This window comes from Pteropus medius, unplaced genomic scaffold, assembly GCF_902729225.1.
Source record: "Pteropus medius unplaced genomic scaffold, Ma_sr-lr_union100, whole genome shotgun sequence".
In the NCBI taxonomy this organism is placed as follows: Eukaryota; Metazoa; Chordata; class Mammalia; order Chiroptera; family Pteropodidae; genus Pteropus; species Pteropus medius.
In genome coordinates, this window is record NW_024345872.1 from 312435 (window position 1) to 333778 (window position 21344).

General features: G+C 39.6%; 1 protein-coding gene across 6 annotated transcripts in view; it reads left to right on the forward strand.

Moving 5' to 3' along the window:
* TMEM164 (transmembrane protein 164) overlaps positions 1-21344 on the forward strand; it is a 182220-nt gene that overhangs the window by 126027 nt on the left and 34849 nt on the right. For all 6 annotated transcript variants that reach the window (XM_039874742.1, XM_039874738.1, XM_039874739.1 and 3 more), the window contains exon 5: positions 9459-9537. In XM_039874742.1, the coding sequence (XP_039730676.1) occupies positions 9459-9537 (79 nt within the window). The remainder of the gene's footprint in view (positions 1-9458; positions 9538-21344) is intronic.

A 21344-nucleotide genomic window follows, 5' to 3' on the forward strand; every position in this document is an offset into this window, starting at 1 on the left:
TGAGATAACACAGGTGAAAGTATTTAGCACAGCACATGGTGCATAAATACTTAATAGATATGTTTTATTAAATTACCAGTGGTAGGTTCTTGCTCCCATTTAGCTCTCTTCTTCTTGCCACTTGTGTGTGTGATTTCTTGTGTTGCCCCTCTTCTCTTTCATCTTCTTCCTTTCTTCTCCCTATTTTCCTACACTTCTTCCTTTGCCTATATCCTCTTGCTCTTCCTTGGCCCTGGCTGCCAGTGGTATTCACACTCACTTTAACACTCTCTATGGCTTTCCAAGGAGGAACTCGTGGAACAGGGTGTAAGCAGCCCTCAGAGTAAGGACACTGCTGATGGGGCAGTCTCCTGGCCACCCCAAATGAGATCTGTGTCTGAGATGTCTATACAGCCGCATTGCGCTCGTGACAGGAACCTCGGGAGCTAGGAGTCCTGTATTAGAGGCTAAGCTAGGCCACTGTGTGATGCGGGGTCTGGGGCCACATTGGGGCGGAGCAGGCTGTGAAGGTGAGGGTCATGTGAATAGGGAGGAGCTGGGTCTCGCCTCTATGTGGAGAGACAGTGAGAACAAGTACTAACTTTGCTGCTGCTAATGTACTACCGTTACTATCTCCGTTAATGATAACAACTCTCCACTGCCTATCTCCTCAGTGTCAGGCTTTTCCTGTTCTTTTTTTTGGCGGAGGGCAGGGTGTGGAGATAGTAGCAGGGAATTGCGGAGTACACTGGCTAAATCTACAAACTCTAGAGCCAGACTGCCTGAGTTTGCATCCTGATTATCACCAAGTGAATGTTGTGCCCTCAAATAAATTATTTACTCTCTCTGAGTCTCAGTTTCTCACCTTTAAAGTGGACATAATTGGAACAGTACAGTAAATCCTCATTAATATCATTGATAGGTTCTGTGACTTTAAGCAAAACCATGTATAATGAAACCAATTTTACCATAGGCTAATTGATATAAACAAGAGTTAAGTTCCTAAAGCATCTCATCAACTTTATGTTATTTGAGGACTTGCTGTACAATTGTTACAGGATTAGGTGAATTAATAGTTAATGAAGTACTTATAGTAATTTCTGGCACATAATAAGTACTATATAAATGTTTGTTATGTTAAAAAAATGAGAAATCTTAAAACAATCTTGTAACAGCAGTTATTTTCATTTTACTGGGTGGCAAGGTTAAATGACTTTCCCGAGGTCACAGGGCTACTAAGTGGCGGAATTAAATCTAGAACACATATTTGACAGATTCCAAAGTCTTTGCTTGCAACTTTGGTGCTAATCTGCCTCCCTGGATATGCGGGTGGGGAATTTGCTTTCTAGGAGGACTGTCTGGGAGGAAGAAACAGGTGGACAGTGTGAGTCCAAGGGAGTAAACAGAGTCTGAGGTCAGCGGAGGTACTGCTTGAACACCTGTCTAGGACCAGGGGCTGAGGCCCCTTGAACTGGCTCTCTGTTCCCTTCTGTGGCAGAGCAGTCCGGGGTTCTCAGGTCCATCTCAGGGAGAGCTCAAGTCCCTTAGGTATCTGAAGATTCAGATTACAGCCAGAATGCCAAACCTTTCTGGGTCCTTTTCCTCCCTGCCTGTTTTCTGGGTAACTGCAGTCAAGTCAGTTAACCATTTCATACCTCATTTTCCTCATCTGTCATGGGGTTTTTGAGAAGATTGAGTCAATCATGGATGATGAGAAAACATTAGAAAAAGCGGGAAACAGTACCCAAATTTAAGATAGTAAGGTGATCCCAGACCACATTACTGTGAGGGTTCAGTGTGGACCTCTCAGGCCTCCATAGCTCCATCACTTGTTGCTGGTGATGCCCTTTGGTAAACCCCATGACCTTTTTGAGCTATTCAAGCATGGTCTACAGAAATGCTTGGAACCTCATCACTTTTTCTGGGATTTTACATTTCTCTCTCTAAGCATAAAATTATAGTTGAGCATCATCTGGATCCATGGGAAATATTCCTTCTGTATGGGCTTTTATTTTCAAGAACCAGAGCCAGTGTCTGTTCAGGGCCCACAGTCATCTCAGCTCCCATTTTGGGAGCTCTGCCATCTTTGGTTTCAGCTCTTGATACAAGGCAGGAATGTGCTCCTGGGCCTCAGGAGCCCATAACTGCTTCCTCTCATTAACGTAGCCTCGCTTCTGTGCATGTTCTGTAGGGAAAAAGGAGGCAATTGCCCCTTCCCCTGGGTGTCCTTGTCTCTCTGGGCTTCCCCTTGGATGTGTGTGTGCATGCACCCATGCGTGCATGCATGCGTGCATGCGTGTGTGCATGCATGCATATGTGTCTGCGTTGAAGGCTATGTAAGCCTGGAGGCCAGGCATCTTGCCACCTTCTTCCCTGGAATTGAGTTGCCCACTTAGCCATTTCCATTCTCTATCCACTTTCAAGCTCTATAGCATGGTCTCCATGCCAATTTGAAACCGCATTCTGCTTTAGTAATCCAGAGCTTCTATTTTGAGAGAGATGGGAAACAGGAGTGAATTAGTGGGCATGTTGGATGGAGGGAGGATGGGGACTTTTATTGGCAAGCTATGCCAAAATATATTGGCTCAGTTATTTGGTCTTCACCCAAAAGCAGGGCTAACTCTAGGCTGACCCCAAATATCCAATGGGGAAACTCTTTATTCTTGGATCTAGACTACATCAGATGTAGCAATTGCTTTTTATTTTTCATCTGGAAAATGGGAATAGTAAATCCTACCACATATGTACTTCATGTCAAATGATAAACTTTTAAATAGTTCACCACCTATTCACCAAGAACATGAAGTGATGAAGATCGCGTTTCTTCCAGCATATTCTGCAGAATACTGAGTTATTTTTATTTATTTATTTTAAAATTTTATTTTTTTAAAATTCTTTAATATCACCACATATTTGACCCTTTTTACCCAATCTAAATCCGTCTCCTCCCCGCCCACCTACACTCAGGTAACCACTAATCTATTGTCCATGTCCATGAGTCTCTGTTAGATTGTCCTGTTCATTTGTTGCTTTTAGGTCTATATCCCACATATTAGTGATATCATGTGGTTTTCAACTTTTTCAGTCTGTCTTATTTCACTTAGCATGATCATCTCGAGGTCCATCCATGTTGTTGCAAATGGAAGTATTTCATTTTTTTTTTTATGGCTGAGTAATATTCCATTGTATATATGTACCACAGCTTCTTTATCCAATCATCATAAGACACTTCAGTTGCTTCCATATGCTAACCACCATGACTAATACTGCTATGGACATGGGTGTGCAAATGTCTTTTAGGATATGGGTTTTCAAGTCTTGAGGATAAATACCGAGTAGAGAGATTGCGGGATCAATCCTTAGTTTCTTGAGGAACCTCCATACCGTTTTCCATAGTGGCTGTACCAATTTGTAGTACCACCAGCAGTGTATGAGGGTTCATTTTTCTCTGCATCCTCTCTAACATTTGTTATTACTTATCCTGTTAATAACAGCTAGTCTAACAGTGAGATGGTATCTCATTGTAGTTTTGATTGGCATTTCCCTAATAGCTAGCGATGTGGAGCATCCTTTCATATGTTTGTTGGGCATTTGTATGTCTTCTTGAGAGATGTGTCTGTTCAGATCCTCTGCCCATTTTTTTATTGGATCGTTTGTTTTTTTGTTTTTGACTTTTGTGAATTCTTTGTATATTTGAGATATTAGGCTCTTATCTGAGGCATTCCTTGCAAATATATTTTCCCATTCGGATGGTTGTCTCTTTACTTTGTTGACAATTTCTTTTGCTGAGCAGAAGCTTTTTAGTTTGATGTAGTCCCATTCATTTATTTTGTTTTTACTTCCTTTGCTGTTGAGGTCAAATTCATAAAATCGTCTTTAACTCCAAGGTCCATGAATTTAGTTCCCATGTTTTCTTCTATGCAATTTATTGTTTCAGGTCATATATTCAGATCCTTAGTTCATTCTGAGTTAATTTTGGTGTGTGGTGATAGACAACAGTCTAGTTTCATTCTTCTGCAGGTGGCTTTGCAGTTTTCCCAGCACCGTTTATTGAAAAAACTTTTCTGTCTCCACTATATGTTTTTCGCTTTTTTGTTGAAAATTATTTGCCAATATAAACATGAGTTTATTTCCAGACTCTCAGTTCTCTTCCACTGGTCTGTGTGTCTGTTTTTCTGCCAGTACCATGTCGGTTTGATGACTATCGCTTTGTAGTATAATTTGAAGTCGGGCAGAGTGATGCCTCCTGCCTCGTTCCTTTTACTCAGGATGACTTAGGCCATTTGGGGGCTTTTATGCTTCCATACAAATCTGATGATTTTTTGTTCTATTTCTTTAAAAAATGCCGATGGGATTTTGATGGAGATTGCATTAAATCTGTATAATGCTTTAGGTGATAAGGTCGTTTTAACTATGTCGATTCTTCCAATCCAAGAACACGAAATATCTTTCCATTTCTTTGTATCTTCTTTAATTTCTTTTAATAGGGTCTTATAGTTTTCATTATATAGGCCCTTCGCATGTTTCATTAGATTTATTCCTAGGTATTTTATTCGTTTTGCTGCATTTGCAAAAGGGATTATTTTTTTCCCATTTCCGTCTCTGACAATTCATTGTTAGAGTATAGGAACGCTATGGATTTTTGAACATTGGTTTTTGTATCCAGAAACTTTATTGTATTTGCTTGTTGTTCCTAGTAGTGTTCTTGTGGAGTCTTCAGGGTTTTCTATGTAGTGAATCATGTCATCCGCATATAGTGACGGTTTGACTTCTTCGTTTCCTATTTATATGCCTTTCATATCTTTCTCTTGTCTGACTGCACTCGCTAGGACGTCCAATGTTATATTGAATAACAGTGGCTATATGGGACAACCTCGTCTTTTTCCTGATCTTAGAGGGAAGGTTTTTAGTTTCTCACCATTATGTATAATGTTGCCTAAGGGTTTGTCTTATATGGCCTTTATTATGTTAAGGTATTTTCCTTCTATACCGATTTTGTTAAGTGTTTCGATCATAAATGGGTGCCGTATCTTGTCGAAGGCTTTTTCTGCATCTTCGATATGATCATATGATTCTTATTTTTTAATTTGTTTATGTGGCGTATCACATTAATCGATTTGCATACGTTAAACTATCCCTGTGCCTCTGGGATGAAGCCCACTTATCGTGGTGTATAATCTTTTTATATGTTGCTATATTCCCTTCACTAGTATCTTATTTAGGATTTTTGCATCTGTGTTCATGACAGATATTACTCTGTAGTTTTCTTTTTTGGTGTTATCTTTATCAGGTTTTGATATCAGGTAATATTGTCTTCATACAATGAGTTGGGAAGTATTGCCTCCTCTTTGATTTTTTTGGAAGTGTTTGAGGAGAATAGGTATTAAATTTACTTTGAATGTTTGGTAGAATTCACTGGTGAAGCCATCTGGTCCTGGACTTTTCCTTTTTGGAAAGTTTTCAATGATTGTTTCAATTTCCATACTGCTGATTGGTCTATTTAGATTTTCTGGTTCTTCTCGATTCAGTCTAGGAAGGTTGTATCTTTCTAAGTATTTGTCCATTTCTTTTAGGTTATTACATTTGGTGTTATGTCATTTTTCATAGTATTCTTGTATGATTCTTTGTCTTTCTGCAGTGTCTGTCCTAATTTCTCCTCTTTCATCCCTGATTTTGTTTATTTTTGTCCTTTCTCTTTTTTCTTTAGTGAGTCTCGTCAGGATGTTGTCAATTCTATTAACTTTCTCAAAGAATCAGCTCTTTGTTGCATTTATTTTTTCTATTGTTTTTTTTGTTTTGTTTCGTTTTGTTTTCAATTTCATTTATTTCTGCTCTAATTTTGATTATTTCTTTCCATCTGCTGACTTTAGGCTTCATTAGTTCTTCCTTTTCTAGGTTTTTAAGTTGAAGCGTTAGGTTATTTATTTGGGCTCATTCTTGTTTTTGGAGATAGGCCTGTAATGATATGAACTTTCCTCTTATGACTGCTTTATCCATGTCAAAAATTTTGATATGTTGCAGTATAATTATCATTCATTTCAATGTATCTCTTTTTCTCTCTTTTTATTTCTTCTCTGGCCCAGTTATACTTTAGTAGTATGTTGTTTAATCTCCTTGTACTTATGGTTCTTCCCACTTTCATTTTGCAGTTGTTCTCCAGCTTCAAAGCATTATGATCAGAAAATACGATTGGTATGATTTCAATCCTCTTATATTTGTTGAGGCTATCTCTGTGTCTCAGTATGCGGTCCATCCTTGAGAATGTTCCATGTGTACTAGAGAAGAATGTATAAGCAGCTCTTTTGGAATTAAGGGCTCCGTAAATGTCGATTATATCCAGTTGGTCTAATGTGTCATTTAAAGGTGTCATTTCCTTATTGATTTTCTGTTTGGATGATCTGTCCATATCTGACAGTGAGGTATTTATGCCCCCTACTATGATACTGTTTTGGTCTGTTTCTCCCTTCATTTCTCTTAGGATTGCTTTATACATTTTGGGGCTCCCTAATTAGAAGCATAGATATTAATATGTGTTATGTCTTCTTGGTGCATGATTTCTTTTATCATTATGAAGTGTCCCTCAGTATCTTTCTTTACCTTTTTTATTTCGAAGTCTATTTTATCTGCTATTAGTACCGCTACTCCCCCTTTACCCTGAATGCCATTTCCTTGAAATATCATTTTCCACCCTTTTACTTTGAGTCTATATTTGTCTTTGGAGCTGAGATGTGTCTCCTGAAGACAGCATATGGTTGGGTTTTATGTTTTGATCTAGTTTGCAACTCTGTGCCTATTAATTGGTGAGTTCAGTCCATTTAGGGTGATTATTGAAATATGAGATTTTCCTATAACCATTTTATCTTTTGCGTTCTGGTAGCTTGGTGTTTCCATTGCTTCCTTGACCTTGTTTATCTGCTTTATTGTTTTTACATTTCGGTTGAGTTTTGTGAGTTTTCCCTCTGGTCCTTCTTGTTTTATGTTATTAGACTTCAGTTCTGAATCCTGGACGTGTGGTTACTTACCATTATGAATATATAGATGATAGTTATATGAACACACACACACACACACACGATACACATGCATTAATACACACACACACACACACACACACACACCCATTTTATTCTTCGTGTGCCTTATCTCCATTCCCCTCTGTGAATTTGGATCTTTGAATCCTTCCCTTTTCCATCATTGTTGTCTCAATTTGTCCCTGTGTATGCTGAACGTTCATTACTATTTTGCTTTAGCAAATCTATTATTGCTTAAGCTTATAATGCCTTGTTCTTAGTGAGGGTTGCACTCCTCTGCTTCTATCTGCCTGCTAGTTGCCTTACTCCTAGTTATGTATTTATTTTTTGTCATTTTATTTTAGATGAGCTGACCCCTTTCGCTATATCCTGTAGTACAGGCCTCGTAGTGGAAAACTCCCTCAATTTTTGTATGTCTGGACAGGTCTTTTATTTCTCCTTCATATCTAAAGGAGGGCTTTGCTGGATTCATTATTCTTGGCTATTAGTTCCTTTCATTTAATAGTTTGAATATTTGATTCCACTCCTTTCTGGCTTGTGAGGTTTGTGTTGAGAAGTCCGATGATAATCTAATGGGTTTTCCTTTATTGGTTACCATCATTTTCCTGGCTGCCCTGAGAATTCTTTCTTTGTCATTGAGTTTTGATAATTTTAATACTATGTGTGTTGGAGAAGACCTTTTGGGTTGAGATAATTGGGTATTCTTTTGACATGATAAATTCAAAGCTGCAGCTTATTCCTTAGATTCGGAAAATTCTCGTCAACTCTTTGTCTGAAAATGCTTTCTACTCCCTGCTCCATTCCCCCCTCTTCGAGAATGCCCATTATTTTTGTTTCCTCTCCTGATGATATCAGCTAGTTCTCGTATTTCTCTTTCATTCTTTTTCAATCTTTGATTTCTCTCTTCTTCCTTCTGATTTATTTCTAGATTTCTGTCTTTGATATCACCGATGCTTTCCTCCATTTGGTCGACTCTATTTCCCCATCTTGCTGTTTCATCTTTCATCTCTTTCAGTGTGTTTTTCATCTCCCGAAGTTCTACTTGGTTCTTTTTCAGGGTTTCAGTCTCCTTGCTAAAGAACTCATTGTGCTCATCTAGTTGTTTTTTATTCCTGAAATCGTTGATATGAATTGTTTTGGATCTCATTGATTTTTTTCCGAGTACCATCCTGAATTCTCTGTCATTTAAGTCGCCTATTTCTATGTCTTTAAGCTTATTTGCTTGAGATTTTTCTCTTTCTTTCTGAGCTGTCTTGTCACCTTGGTTGTGCATGTTGTTTAATGGACGATTTCTGTCCTGAGCTTTTATGGAATTGTATTCTGCTTTTTTTCCTGAAAGATTTATTATATAAAGGTCTCTCTTTAGCTTGTTGCAAAGAAGGCGTTTTTCTTTTGGTTTCCAGTAGGTGGCGTCTAAGCCTCTTGGATCCCTTCTTTATATACAGTCTTAATAATGCCTCTTTTTTTATAGTAGATATTAAATCACTCTCGCTAACCTCAGTCTCAGTCTTTGTCGGTGTTAGTGAAAGTTTTGGTAGCTTTTGCTTTGATTCCCCTGGGGCTCCGTGGTGTTCGGTCTCGGAGGATATGGGGGTAGGGGCCCTCTGCTTTGGGAGATGGAGGCTGCAGCTAGCCTCACGTTTTGCTACTGCAGCTTGTAATAATCAACTGTTGTTTCTCTGCCATCCCCACTTCTCTGCTTTCTGCTCTGATGACTGGGCCCTGCCACTGGCTGGGTGGAGCTCACAACTCTCCCAGACAGGGCTTTTCAGGGAACTCTCCACACCTTTTCCCCTCCTCCTCCTCTTACAGGAAGCTCCGGCTGTGAGAGTCAGCTTCTTTGTTTCTACCAGTCCACTGCCCGACACCCGGATTTCTGACCTGTGATAACTCTTATGTGCAGATCGCACGCTCAGACATGCTGGTGTGCAGTTTGTGTGTTTTTTGTTGAGTTTTGGATGTTCAGCTTATTGTTGATTCAAGGGGAGAGATCCGGGGATGTCTCTCATTCTGCCATGTTTCTGACGCCACCTGTACATAACCCTGAGTGTTATTTTTAAAATGGCACTGGCTGACAAAGTCTGGGAAATACTGGATAAGCGATGTTAAGCAAGTTTTATAGTTGTAGAGACCATCCATGTCCTTCATATAGCACTAATATACAAGGTAAATTCCGAGGGAATATATGCAACATTTCTTACATTCTTAACCAACTTTCTTAGTGGAACATTTTCCAGGTACTATCTCTGCAAAATACACTTTGGAAGATGCTGGCCTTTGTGACAAGTACATTTTGGTCTTTTTCGTCTGATTGCAAAAGGAGATGAACTGGTGAAATGCATGGGGGTTGCTAAGATGTTGGTCCTAAAGAACAAGGGCATTCAAGTTCAGAATCTGTTGAAATGAGTGCTTCTTGGTCTGAAACACCTCTCCCTCCTGTTCTTACAGCTCCCATTTGAATTGGAGATTTACTACATTCAACATGTTATGCTGTACGTGGTGCCCATCTACCTGCTTTGGAAAGGAGGTAAGGCCAGCGAACCACAGTCCTGTGCCACCACCACACCTAGCTGTTCCCTTCTGTTTTGGGGAGTCAAAACCTCTTGGGTGCCTACCAGGATCTTGAGCTGCTGCCTGAATGTGTTTCCACAGCATGCTTTATGCCAGACACCAGGCAGTAGGAAATGGGCATGGACGGGGCCTGCTAAGAATCTGGCGGCTTTTTCCAGAACCATCCTTTGTGGGTGAGCTTGATGCACTGACTGTTTATCCCAGGGCGTAGGCCTTTACCTCTCTTCCTCTAGTAGATTGGTTTTGCATGGAACCGCCTACACTCTGTCACTCACTTGTGCTTGTGCCTTCACCTTGCCTCAGTGCACAGTATAGGGTAGAAGGTGAGAAGGAAGCACTCAGCCCTCTCAAGAGAGGAATCTTAGCTCTTGCTCATTATAACCATCCTCTGAGAACCAAAGAAGATATTGAAGGGGTAAGAAGCCCAGGGATTGTAGGATTATGGGATTGAGGGAAGAAGCAGGTGAAAGAGCATCAATCTCCGTGTAAAATAAACCACTGGAAAACTTCATTTGGTCATGAGGGAGAGACCAGTAACCTGGTAGAAGTAGCCTAGAGAGGAAGTTGATTTGTGACTTCACAGTATCCCTTAAATTACCCCCCCGTCTATTGTGTAGTATAGGGGTCCCCAACCCCAGGGCCACAGACTGGTACCAGCTTGTGGCCTGTAAGGAGCCAGGCCACACAGCAGGAGCTGAGCAGCAGGCGCGTGAGCGAAGCTTCATCTCTGTTCGCAGCCACTTCCCAGCACTGGTATCACCACCTCATCTCCACCTCAGATTATCAGGCATTAGATTCTCATAGGAGCACCGGTCCCTGGTGCCAAAAAAGTTGGGGACTGCTGGTGTAGTAGACAAAAGGGAAGGGAAGTTCCTATCTCTGCTAGACTAAGTGTGCGAGCAGCTCCTTCTCAGTGTTCTTACCTTCCTGAAGGGCCTATACCTGGAATATGTTCTATTCTAATCTTAGCTACCAGCCTCTTTATTTTGGTAGCTGAGACTTCTGGGAGACCAACCCGCCCTTCCTCACCCCAGGCAGAAAGTGTTTCATTTCTATCACATTAAAAATGACATGAGACCACATGGACTCTTGAGCCCACTGGAAGATAGTTTGGAAGGGTGCTTCCTCTAACTCAGGAATTCCGGCAAACCTTAAGAACTTCTGGTATGAGATATTCGCAAAGATCAGTCAACCTAGAGACATGTTGGAGGATGGGCACTATTGCTGTCCATGGCGTCTACTACCAGTGGAGAGATTTGACCCCTTTCCCTGATTTTCTATCAATTAAGACTTTTAGGACTTGTCTAAATATTCTTTGAGACTGTTTTTACCATGTGCCGACACTTGGAGTCTCACACAAAGAGAATTTATTTTAATTTGCTTTAAATGCACTATTTTCCTCTGTGAGCTCTAAGGGAAGTCTGAAGTTCCAGTAGCCAGGAGATCTGTGCCATTTTTCTTGTCTGTGCCCTGAGGCACAGAAAATATCTTCCTAATAATATTTAAGTCTCAGAGATAGACTTATTCTGAAGGGAACCAGACAGGCAGCTGTCCCAGGTCTTCAGACTCCCACCACTCGTTGTTGTCGGTTTCTGAGGTGTGCAATGCAAGTTCTGGCCAAATGTGTATGGTTACTAGTTAAACCTGTTTGTGCTCTGAGGTTTCCAAAACAATCTGTCAGATAGCTGAGCTAGACTAGGCTGACATGGAAAATACCAAGTAGCTATCCCCTGCCCTACTCCTCCACACAGCAAACAAACTATAATCTAGAAGTGGCTGATTCCACTGTGGCCTTCTATTGGATCTATTGCTGCACTGTTTGGGGGGCGTAACTGAACTGAGGAAGTAGTGATTCCAAGTCTTAACTCTAATTTATTTCCTACTGTTAATGATTCTTTCCTCTCTCCTCTGGTGCCCGACCCTGAGAAGAGGCTGCAGTAATAGTAACAGTAATACTACAGTAAATATCAATGCCTACTTTTTTATTGAGTGTTTCCTGTGTATGAGATACTGTGCTAGACATGTTTTATGTATTTTCTCATCACAACTGACCTGATGAACAATCTTTCTACGGAGGAGAAAATCCAGGCTTAGAAATGTTAGGTATACCTCACCCACAGCCCAGATTCAAAGACTGGCCTAAATTCGCTCCCCAAACCAGTGCTCTTTCCCACACACTATGATATCCTAAAACACATTTGTCTTCTAACCACATCAGGCTGACAGTCTCATCTGCACCTGCCCCATTCACCCATTCACTTGACAAGTATTTGTTGAACACCTACTATGTGCCCCGCATTGACACTAAGGAATCAGAAATGAACCAGACAGGTACAATCTTTCCACAGGGAATCCCCATCTATGAGAGAAGATACTCAATTCCAATACAGCATGGTAAGTACAACAGAGGGTACTGTGGGGCTGTAATATGATTTCTCAAGCCTAGTTCATCTCTTTTCCACCATTTCTGGGCTCTTGTGTGGACTCTCCTTCCTTTCTGGCTCTTTGCTGCCCTCCGTTGTTCACTTGTGGGAATTATAAACATTTAGAGAATAATTTGGATTTCTTCTGGCTGGTTTCATTTTCAGTCTGAGCCTTGGATCTAGGCTTCGCAGAGGGGGAATGGATCTGGAGTAAGCAGTGGAAAGTTTATTCCCTATAAATCAAAAAAAAAAAAAAATGAGAGTTTGGGACTTCTCTTCCCTAGAAGTCTCTGGTAATTTTCCAGAAATAACTAGCTCAGGGATTTTTACCGAAGACAAGACAGCACTCCCATAGATAATCTCCTGTGCTCAGGAACTCCATTTTCCTGAAAGGCACACTCCTCATTCTTCCTGTGTTTGGAGGTGGCTAGGTGGTGTTTAGTGGGAACCTCATTCCTTGCTTGTTTCTGCAGTCCTTTGTCACTACCATCTTTGTCCACACTGCTCTTTCTTTCTACAGCCTGGCTTTTTTCTTCTTTCTCTTTTCTTTTCTTTTTTTTTTATTATGGTGACATTGTTGGTTGAAATCAGTAATTTCCAGACGTATAATTCAAAAGTAAGTCATATATATATATATATATATATATATATATATATATATACACACACACACACACACACATTGTATTGTGTGTTCACTGCCCATACTTAGATTTATTTCTGTCACCACATATTTGACCCCTTTTACCCCACCTACCTCCCTCCCCCGCTCTGGTATCCACTAGCCTATTGTCCATGTCCATGAGTCTCTGTTCATTTCTCCTGTTCGTTAATTGCTTTTAGGTTTATATCCCACATATAAATGATATCATGTGGTTTTCAAAGTTTTCTGTCTGGCTTATTTTGCTTACCATCATTATCTCGAGGTCCATCTATGTTGTCGGAAATGGCAGTATTTCATCACTTCTTATGGCTGAGTAATATTCCATTGTATATATGTACCACAGCTTCTTTTTCCAATCATCTATCATAGGACACTTTGACTGCTTCCATGGCCACCATGAATAATGCTGCTATGGACATGGGTGTGCAAATGTCTTTGGGGGTAAATACCCAGTAGAGGGATTGATGGATCATATGGTAGATCAATCCTTAGTTTTTTGAGGAACCTTCGTACTGTTTTCCATGGTGGCTGTACGAATTTGCAGTCCCACTAGCAGTGTATGAGGGTTCATTTTTCTCTGCATCCTCTCCAACATTTGTTATTACTTGTGCTGTTGATTACAGCTATTCTAACAGGTGTGAGATGGTATCTCATTTTGTTTTTGATTTGCATTTCCCTAATAGCTAGCGATGTTGAACATCTCTTCATATGTTTGTTGGCCATTTGTATGTCTTCTTGGGAGACGTGTCTATTCAGATCCTCTGCCCATTTTTTGATTGGATTGTTTGTCCTTTTGTTGTTATTGAGTTGTGTGAATTCTTTGCATATTTGGGATATTAGGCCCTTACTGGAGGCGTTACTTGCAAATATATTTTCCCATTCGTATGGTTGTCTCTTTATCTTGTTGACAGTTTCTTTTGCTGTGCAGAAGCTTTTTAGTTTGATGTAGTCCCATTCATTTATTTTGCTTTTACTTCCCTTGCCTTTGAGGTTAAATTCATAAAATCCTCTTTAACTCCAAGGTCCATGAGTTTAGTTCCTGCGTTTTCTTCTATGTGATTTATTGTTTCAGGTCTTATATTCAGGTCCTTAATCCATTTTGAGTTAGTTTTGGTGTGTGGTGAGAGACAACAGTCTAGTCTCATTCTTTTGAAGGTGGCTTTCCAGTTTTCCCAGCACTATTTATTGAAGAGGCTTTTCTTTCTCCACTATATGTTTTTGACTTTTTTGTTGAAAACTATTTGCTCGTATAAACATGGGCTTATTTCTGGACTCTCGATTCTGTTCCACTGCTGTGTGTGTCTGTTTTTCTGCTAATACCATGCCGTTTGATTATTGTTTCATTGTAGTATAATTTGAACTGGGCAGAGTGATGCCTCTAGCCTCGTTCTTTTTTCTCAGGATGGCTTTGGCAATTCAGGGTCTTTTGTGCTTCCACACAAATCTGATGATTTTTTTTTGTTCTATTTCTTTTAAAAATGCCGATGGGATTTTGATGGGGATTGCATTAAATCTGTATAATACTTTAGGTAATAAGGTCATTTTTAACTATGTTGATTCTTCCAATCCAAGAACACAAAATATCTTTCCATTTCTTTGTATCTTCTTTGATTTCTTTTAATAGGGTTTTATAGTTTTCATTATATAGGTCCTTCACATGTTTCATTAGATTTATTCCTAGGTATTTTATTCGTTTTGCTGCATTTGCAAAAGGGAATATTTTTTTCCCATTTCCGTCTCTGACAATTCATTGTTAGAGTATAGGAACGCTATGGATTTTTGAACATTGGTTTTTGTATCCAGAAACTTTATTGTATTTGCTTGTTGTTCCTAGTAGTGTTCTTGTGGAGTCTTCAGGGTTTTCTATGTAGTGAATCATGTCATCCGCATATAGTGACGGTTTGACTTCTTCGTTTCCTATTTATATGCCTTTCATATCTTTCTCTTGTCTGACTGCACTCGCTAGGACGTCCAATGTTATATTGAATAACAGTGGCTATATGGGACAACCTCGTCTTTTTCCTGATCTTAGAGGGAAGGTTTTTAGTTTCTCACCATTATGTATAATGTTGCCTAAGGGTTTGTTGTATATGGCCTTTATTAAGTTAAGGTATTTTCCTTCTATACCGATTTTGTTAAGTGTTTCGATCATAAATGGGTGCCGTATCTTGTCGAAGGCCTTTTCTGCATTTATTGATATAATCGCATGATTCTTATTTTTTAATTTGTTTATGTGGCGTATCACATTAATCGATTTGCATACGTTAAACTATCCCTGTGCCTCTGGGATGAAGCCCACTTATCGTGGTGTATAATCTTTTTATATGTTGCTATATTCCCTTCACTAGTATCTTATTTAGGATTTTTGCATCTGTGTTCATGACAGATATTGCTCTGTAGTTTTCTTTTTTGGTGTTATCTTTATCAGGTTTTGATATCAGGTAATATTGTCTTCATACAATGAGTTGGGAAGTATTGCTTCCTGTTTCGATTTTTTTGGAAGTGTTTGAGGAGAATAGGTATTAAATTTACTTTGAATGTTTGGTAGAATTCACTGGTGAAGCCATTTGGTCCTGAACTTTTCCTTTTTGGTAGGTTTTTGATGATTGTTTCAATTTCCATACTGCTGATTGGTCTATTTAGATTTTCTGGTTCTTCTCGATTCAGTCTAGGAAGGTTATATCTTTCTAAGTGTTTGTCCATTTCTTTTAGGTTATTACATTTGGTATTATATACTTTTTCATAGTATTCTTGTGTAATCCTTTGTCTTTCTGCAGTGTGTCACAATTTCTCCTCTTTCATCCCTGATTTTGTTTATTTTTGTCCTTTCTCTTTTTTCTTTAGTGAGTCTCGTCAGGGTGTTGTCAATTTTATTAACTTTCTCAAAGGACCAGCTTTTTGTTGTGTTTGTTTTTTCTATTGTTTTTTTTTGTTATTTTTTTGTTTTCAATTTCATTTACTTCTGCTCTAATTTTGATTATTTCTTTCCTTCTAACTTTAGACTTCATTTGTTCTTCCTTTTCTAGTTTTTTTTTTTTAAGTTGAAGTGTTAGGTTGTTATTTTGGGCTCATTCTTATTTGTAGAGATAAGCCTGTAATCACATGAACTTTCCTCTTATGACTGCTTTCGATGTGTCCCAAAGGTTTTGATATGTTGTACTATCATTTTCATTCATTTCTATGTATCTCTTCATCTCTCTTTTTATTTCTTCTCTGAACCAGTTATTCTTCAGTAGCATGTTGTTTAATCTCCATGTATCTGTGGTTCTTCCCACTATCTTTTTACAGTTGATCTCCAGCTTCAAAGCATTTATGATTTCAGCCCTCAAATTTGTTGAGGCTATTTCTGTGTCCTAGTATGTGGTTCATCCTTGAGAATGTTCCATGTGAACTGGAGAAGAATGTATAAGCAGCTGTTTGGGGATGAAAAGCTTTGTAAAGGTCAGTTATGTCCAGTTGGTCTAATGTGTCATTCAAGAATATTATTTCCTTATTGATTTTCTGTTTGGATGATCTGTCCATATCCAACAGTGGGGTATTTAAGTCCCTGTTATGATAGTTTTTTGGTCTGTTTCTTCCTTTATTTCTGTTAGTAATGGCTTTATATATTTCAGGCTCCATGACTGGGAGCATTATTAATAAGTGTTACATCTTCTTAATATATGATTCCCTTTATCATTATGAAGTATCCCTCAGTATCTTTCTTTACCTTTTTTATTTTGAAGCCTGTTTTGTCAGATATTCATACTGCTACTCCCACTATTCTCTCAATGCCATCAGCTTGAAATATCATTTTCCACCCTTTCGCTTTGAGTCTATATTTGTCTTTGGAGCTGAGACGTGTCTCCTGAGGGCATCATATGTTTGGGTTTTGTTTTTTGATCCATTTTGAAGCTCTGTGCCTTTTTATTGGTGAGTTCAATCTGTTTACATTTCGGATGAATAGTGAAATATGAGGTCTTCTTATAACCATTTTATCTTTTGCTTTCTGGTAGCTCGGTATTTCCATTGCTTCCTTTTTCTTGTGTTTCTGTTTTCTTTATTTTGGTTGGCTTTTGTGGGGTTTCCCTCTGGTCCTTCTTGTTTTATGTTATATACAACGGTCTTGAATCTTTGGTGTGTGGTTACCATTATGAATATATATACATACCCACACATACATATACATACATACATACGTACGTACGCACATACAGCCATCCATTTTCTTCTTCTTGTGCCTTATCTCCATTCCCCTTTGCAAATTTGGATCTTCGAATCCTTCCCCTTTTAAGTCATTGTCGTCTCAATTTGTCCCTGTGTATGCTGAACTTTCATTACTATCTTGCTAATAGCAAATCTCTTCTTATTGTTTAAGCTTATAATGCCCTGATCTTAGTAAGGGTTGCACTCCTCTGCTTCTATCTGCCTGCTAGTTGCCTTACTCCTAGTTATGTATTTTTTTGTCATTTTGTTTTAGGTGAGCTGACCCCTTTTGCTATTTCCTATAGTGCAGGCCTCGTAGTGGAGAATTCCCTCAATTTTTGTATGTCTGGAAAAGTCTTAATTTCTCCTTCATATCTAAAGGAGAACTTAGCTGGATACATTATTCTAGGCTGGTAGTTCCTTTCACTTAATAATTTAAATATTTGATTCCATTCCTTTCTGGCTTGTAAGGTTTGTGCTTTGAAATCTGAGGATAATCTAATGTATTTACCTTTATAAGTTACAGCTTTTTTCTCCCTGGCTGCCTTGTGAATTCTGTCTTTTTCACTGATTTTTGATCATTTTAATACAATGTGTCTTGGTGAAGGCCTTTTGGGTTGAGATAATTGGGTGTTCTTTTAACACGATGAATTCAAAGCTGCAGCTCATTCCTTAGATTCGGAAAATTCTCGTCAACTCTTTGTCTGAAAATGCTTTCTACTCCCTGCTCCTTTTTCTCCCCTTCGAGAATGCCCATTATTCTTATGTTTCCTCTCCTGATGGTATCAGCTAGTTCTCGTATTTCTCTTTCATTCTTTTTCAATCTTTGATTTCTCTCTTCTTCCTTCTGATTTATTTCTAGATTTCTGTTTTTGATATCACCGATGCTTTCCTCCATTTGGAAATTTCCCAGTCTTGCTGTTTCATCTTTCATCTCTTTCAGTGTGTTCTTCATCTCCCGAAGTTCTACTTGGTTCTTTTTCAGGGTTTCAGTCTCCTTGCTAAAGAACTCATTGTGCTCATCTAGTTGTTTTTTATTCCTGAAATCGTTGATATGAATTCTTTTGGATCTCATTGATTTTTTTCCGAGTACCATCCTGAATTCTCTGTCATTTAAGTCGCATATTTCTATATCTTCAAGCTTATTTGCTTGAGATTTTTCTCTTTCTTTCTGAGCTGTCTTGTCACCTTGAATTTTTATGGTGTTAATGGAGCACTTCTCCACCTGGGCATTGATGAAATTGTATTCTGCTTTTTTTTCCAGAAAGATTTATTATATAAAGGTCTCTCTTTAACCTGTTACTAAGATAGCATTTTTCTTTTGGTTTCCAATATGTAGTGTCTAAGCCTTTGGATCCCTGCTTTATATTAAATTCTTGATAATGCCTTTTCTTTCTTATAAATATTAAATAACGCTCACTACCCTTGCTTAGTTTCTGTCCCTGTCAATGTTAGCAACAGTTTTGGTAGCTTTTGCTTAAATTCCCCTGGGGCTCCGTGGTGTTCGGTCTGCAAGATAATGGGGGAAGGGCCCCCTGTGTTGAGGGATGTGGGCTGCAGTTCAGCCTTGCATTTTGCAAGTGCGGCTGGTAACAATTAGCTGTTGCTTCTCTGCCGTCTCTACTTCTCTGCTTTCTGACTTGATGATTGGGCCCTGTCGCCAGCTGCGTGGAGCTTACAGCTCTCTCAGGCAGGGTTGTTCAATGCACCCGCCGTACCTACTCTCCTCCCTCTCCTCCTGCAGGGTGCTCTGGCTGCAAGAGGCAGCTTCTTTGTTTCTCCCAGTCCACCACCCCACACCCAGATTCTGACCTGTGGTAGCTCTTATACGTAGATCCCACACTCAGACATGCTGGTGTGCAGTTTGAATGTTTTTGTTGAATTTTAGATGTTTTGCTTATTGTTTTAAGGGGAGAGATCTGAGGAAATCTCTCACTCTGCCATGTTTCTGACATCACTCCTTGTGGCTTTTTATTTCTGTTTGTTTCCCTCCCAACTCTGCTTTTGACTCTCTGGAACTATGTTTTATGTAAACCCTCTAGCCCCACCACCAGCTCTTCACAGAACACATAGTCCTGTCTCTTACCTGAATGTCCCTCTAATGGAGGCTGCTCCTTCTGCTTGGCCCCTTATGCTGCCCGGCTACCCACTGTTTCTTCTTGACCATTATTTCATCTCTGTCTTATGTGAAATGCTTTTACTCTACCATTCTCTTGACCTCTTTTTCAGCCCCACCACCTAACCTTTTGGTCACATTTCTAGATGACTTTGGACCATGAGCTCTCGAATTTTCCAATATAACTCTAGCCAGTATCCTGAGAGACATCCAGCCTCATTCCACACCCAGCTTCTTGAGGTTTGGGTTTCTTAGTTCAGTGACTTTTGCATCCCCTTCTCTTTAGCCGCCTGCACCTTGACTTCTCCCTTCCCCTAAAACTCCTTTGAGATCATAAGGCTCTGTGTCCCTTTCTTTGACCCAGATCTCCACTCCTTTCAGCTTCCTTCTTTTCCCAATCACCTTATACCACTATGAGCAATTACTGGAATTTTCCTTTCATCAACTCCTAGAAGTGTCTAACTCCCTTGTCCCTTCTCCTGGGATCAGTGTCCAATCCCAGTGCTCAGTTTTGGGATACTGGAGAAAATCTCTCAAGTCATTCAGATTTGGGCCACTAAAATTTAATGGCCTCTTTAAGTCGTTCTGTCAACACCATTGTTCAGTTATTTTCTGTCTTTCATCATCTCCTCCCTGCATTGCCTTCAGAAGTCATGTGTTAAATCTGTACCACCCTCTTGAAACTTCCTGTCCAGTTTATTCAAACTTCCTGTCCTCGCCACACCTAATAGGTATCCTCCAACAAATGACCGAAAAAGTAGGGATTTGGGGTGGGGATTTTCTCAAACACTTCTCTCTACTCTACAAGGTTCTTTACTCATACCCATCCTTACTTTCCTCCCTTCCATTCTGGGGGATGTGGTGTTCCTCCTGAATGAGGCCAGTCACACTCCAATGTGTTTACTTCCCATCCATGACACCACCTCTGGAACTTCATTTCATCAACTAGTCACTTGTTTACCTAGAATTTCAACACTTTCTTCACTACTGGCATTTTAGCCAATAAGGATGGTGAAGCCTTTCCAATTCTAAAAAAACTTTCTTTAAATCCACACACCTCTGTCTTTCATCTTCCCTTCACAGCTCAGCATCTTTAAAAAATAGTCCAAACAGTAGTTTCTAAACTTCACTTCTTTGGGCATGACAATTTTTGCCTTATCCAGGTAACTACTTGTATTATTATGCATATAATATAGATCTTTAAGTTTATTGACTTTTCTCTAAAATATATTTGTTTATAAGAAGAACTTTATATTACCTATGAAATCTTACATTCACTGCACTGCGTATCTATTTTAATATACTTTAAACATATAAATATTAAAAACAAAATGTTTATCTGTTTGTCATCTGAAACCAACTCACGAACAGGACAGTTGTCTACATTTGACAACTGACTTCTCAATCACCTTTCGTTCCTCAGAATATTGCCATCTGACACCTACCACCACCACCCGCCCCAGCCCACCTCTTCACAGAAACAGCTCTTCTAAAGATTGCCCACAATGTCTACATGACCAAATCTAATGACTTTCTTTCAGGCTTTATCTTACCAGAACTCTCTGCTACGCTGAACATTGTTGAGCCCTTTTTTTTCCCGAAATGTTCTATGCGTAGAGCTTCCAAAATCTTCCCCTCTTTTGGCTTGTCTACCTCACTGACCATGCCTTCCTGTCTTCTTCAGGAGTTCATTTTTCTCTATCTTCTGAAATGTTGATTTCCTCAAAGTTCTGTTCTGGACTCACCTCTTGCTTACCACTGCCAGCATGGTTTCATGAGCTTACACAGTTTAACCAGCAGTCTGTGGAATGATAGCTACCACATCCCTATCTGTAGGCCGGACTTAAGAGATTCAGTTTCGTATTGTTTACTCAATATCGCCACCTGAACATCCCATGCATACCTCACAATCAGCCTGTCCATGCTGCACCCATCTTTTCTAGCAGCACATTCAGACCATAGCAACATATTTACACATGCCTTCTTTCTGCCATGCTCTGCACTGGCCACTGGGGTGCCCGATGAGCAAAAATCAGATACCACCTCTTCCCTTGTAGAATTTATAATGCAGTTGGAGGGAAACAGATATGAATCAAATAATCACACAAGTTAATGTATACAGTTAAAAGAGAGCTTAGGAAATCACAAGTTGACCTTTGGAGATTTGAGTGAGAGTTCCCTGAGGAGTGACATTTCAACTGAGAGCTGAAGGATGAGTAGGAATTTAGGATTAGAGGAGGTGAACCCTTATAGCTGAACAAAATGACATGTGTGTCAGCACTGAGGCAGGAAGGGGAGCCAGAGGGAGGGCAGGTGACACTGGGTCTGAGGGTCAGGCAGGGGTCAGATATGGAGGGTTTTGTAGGCCATGGTCA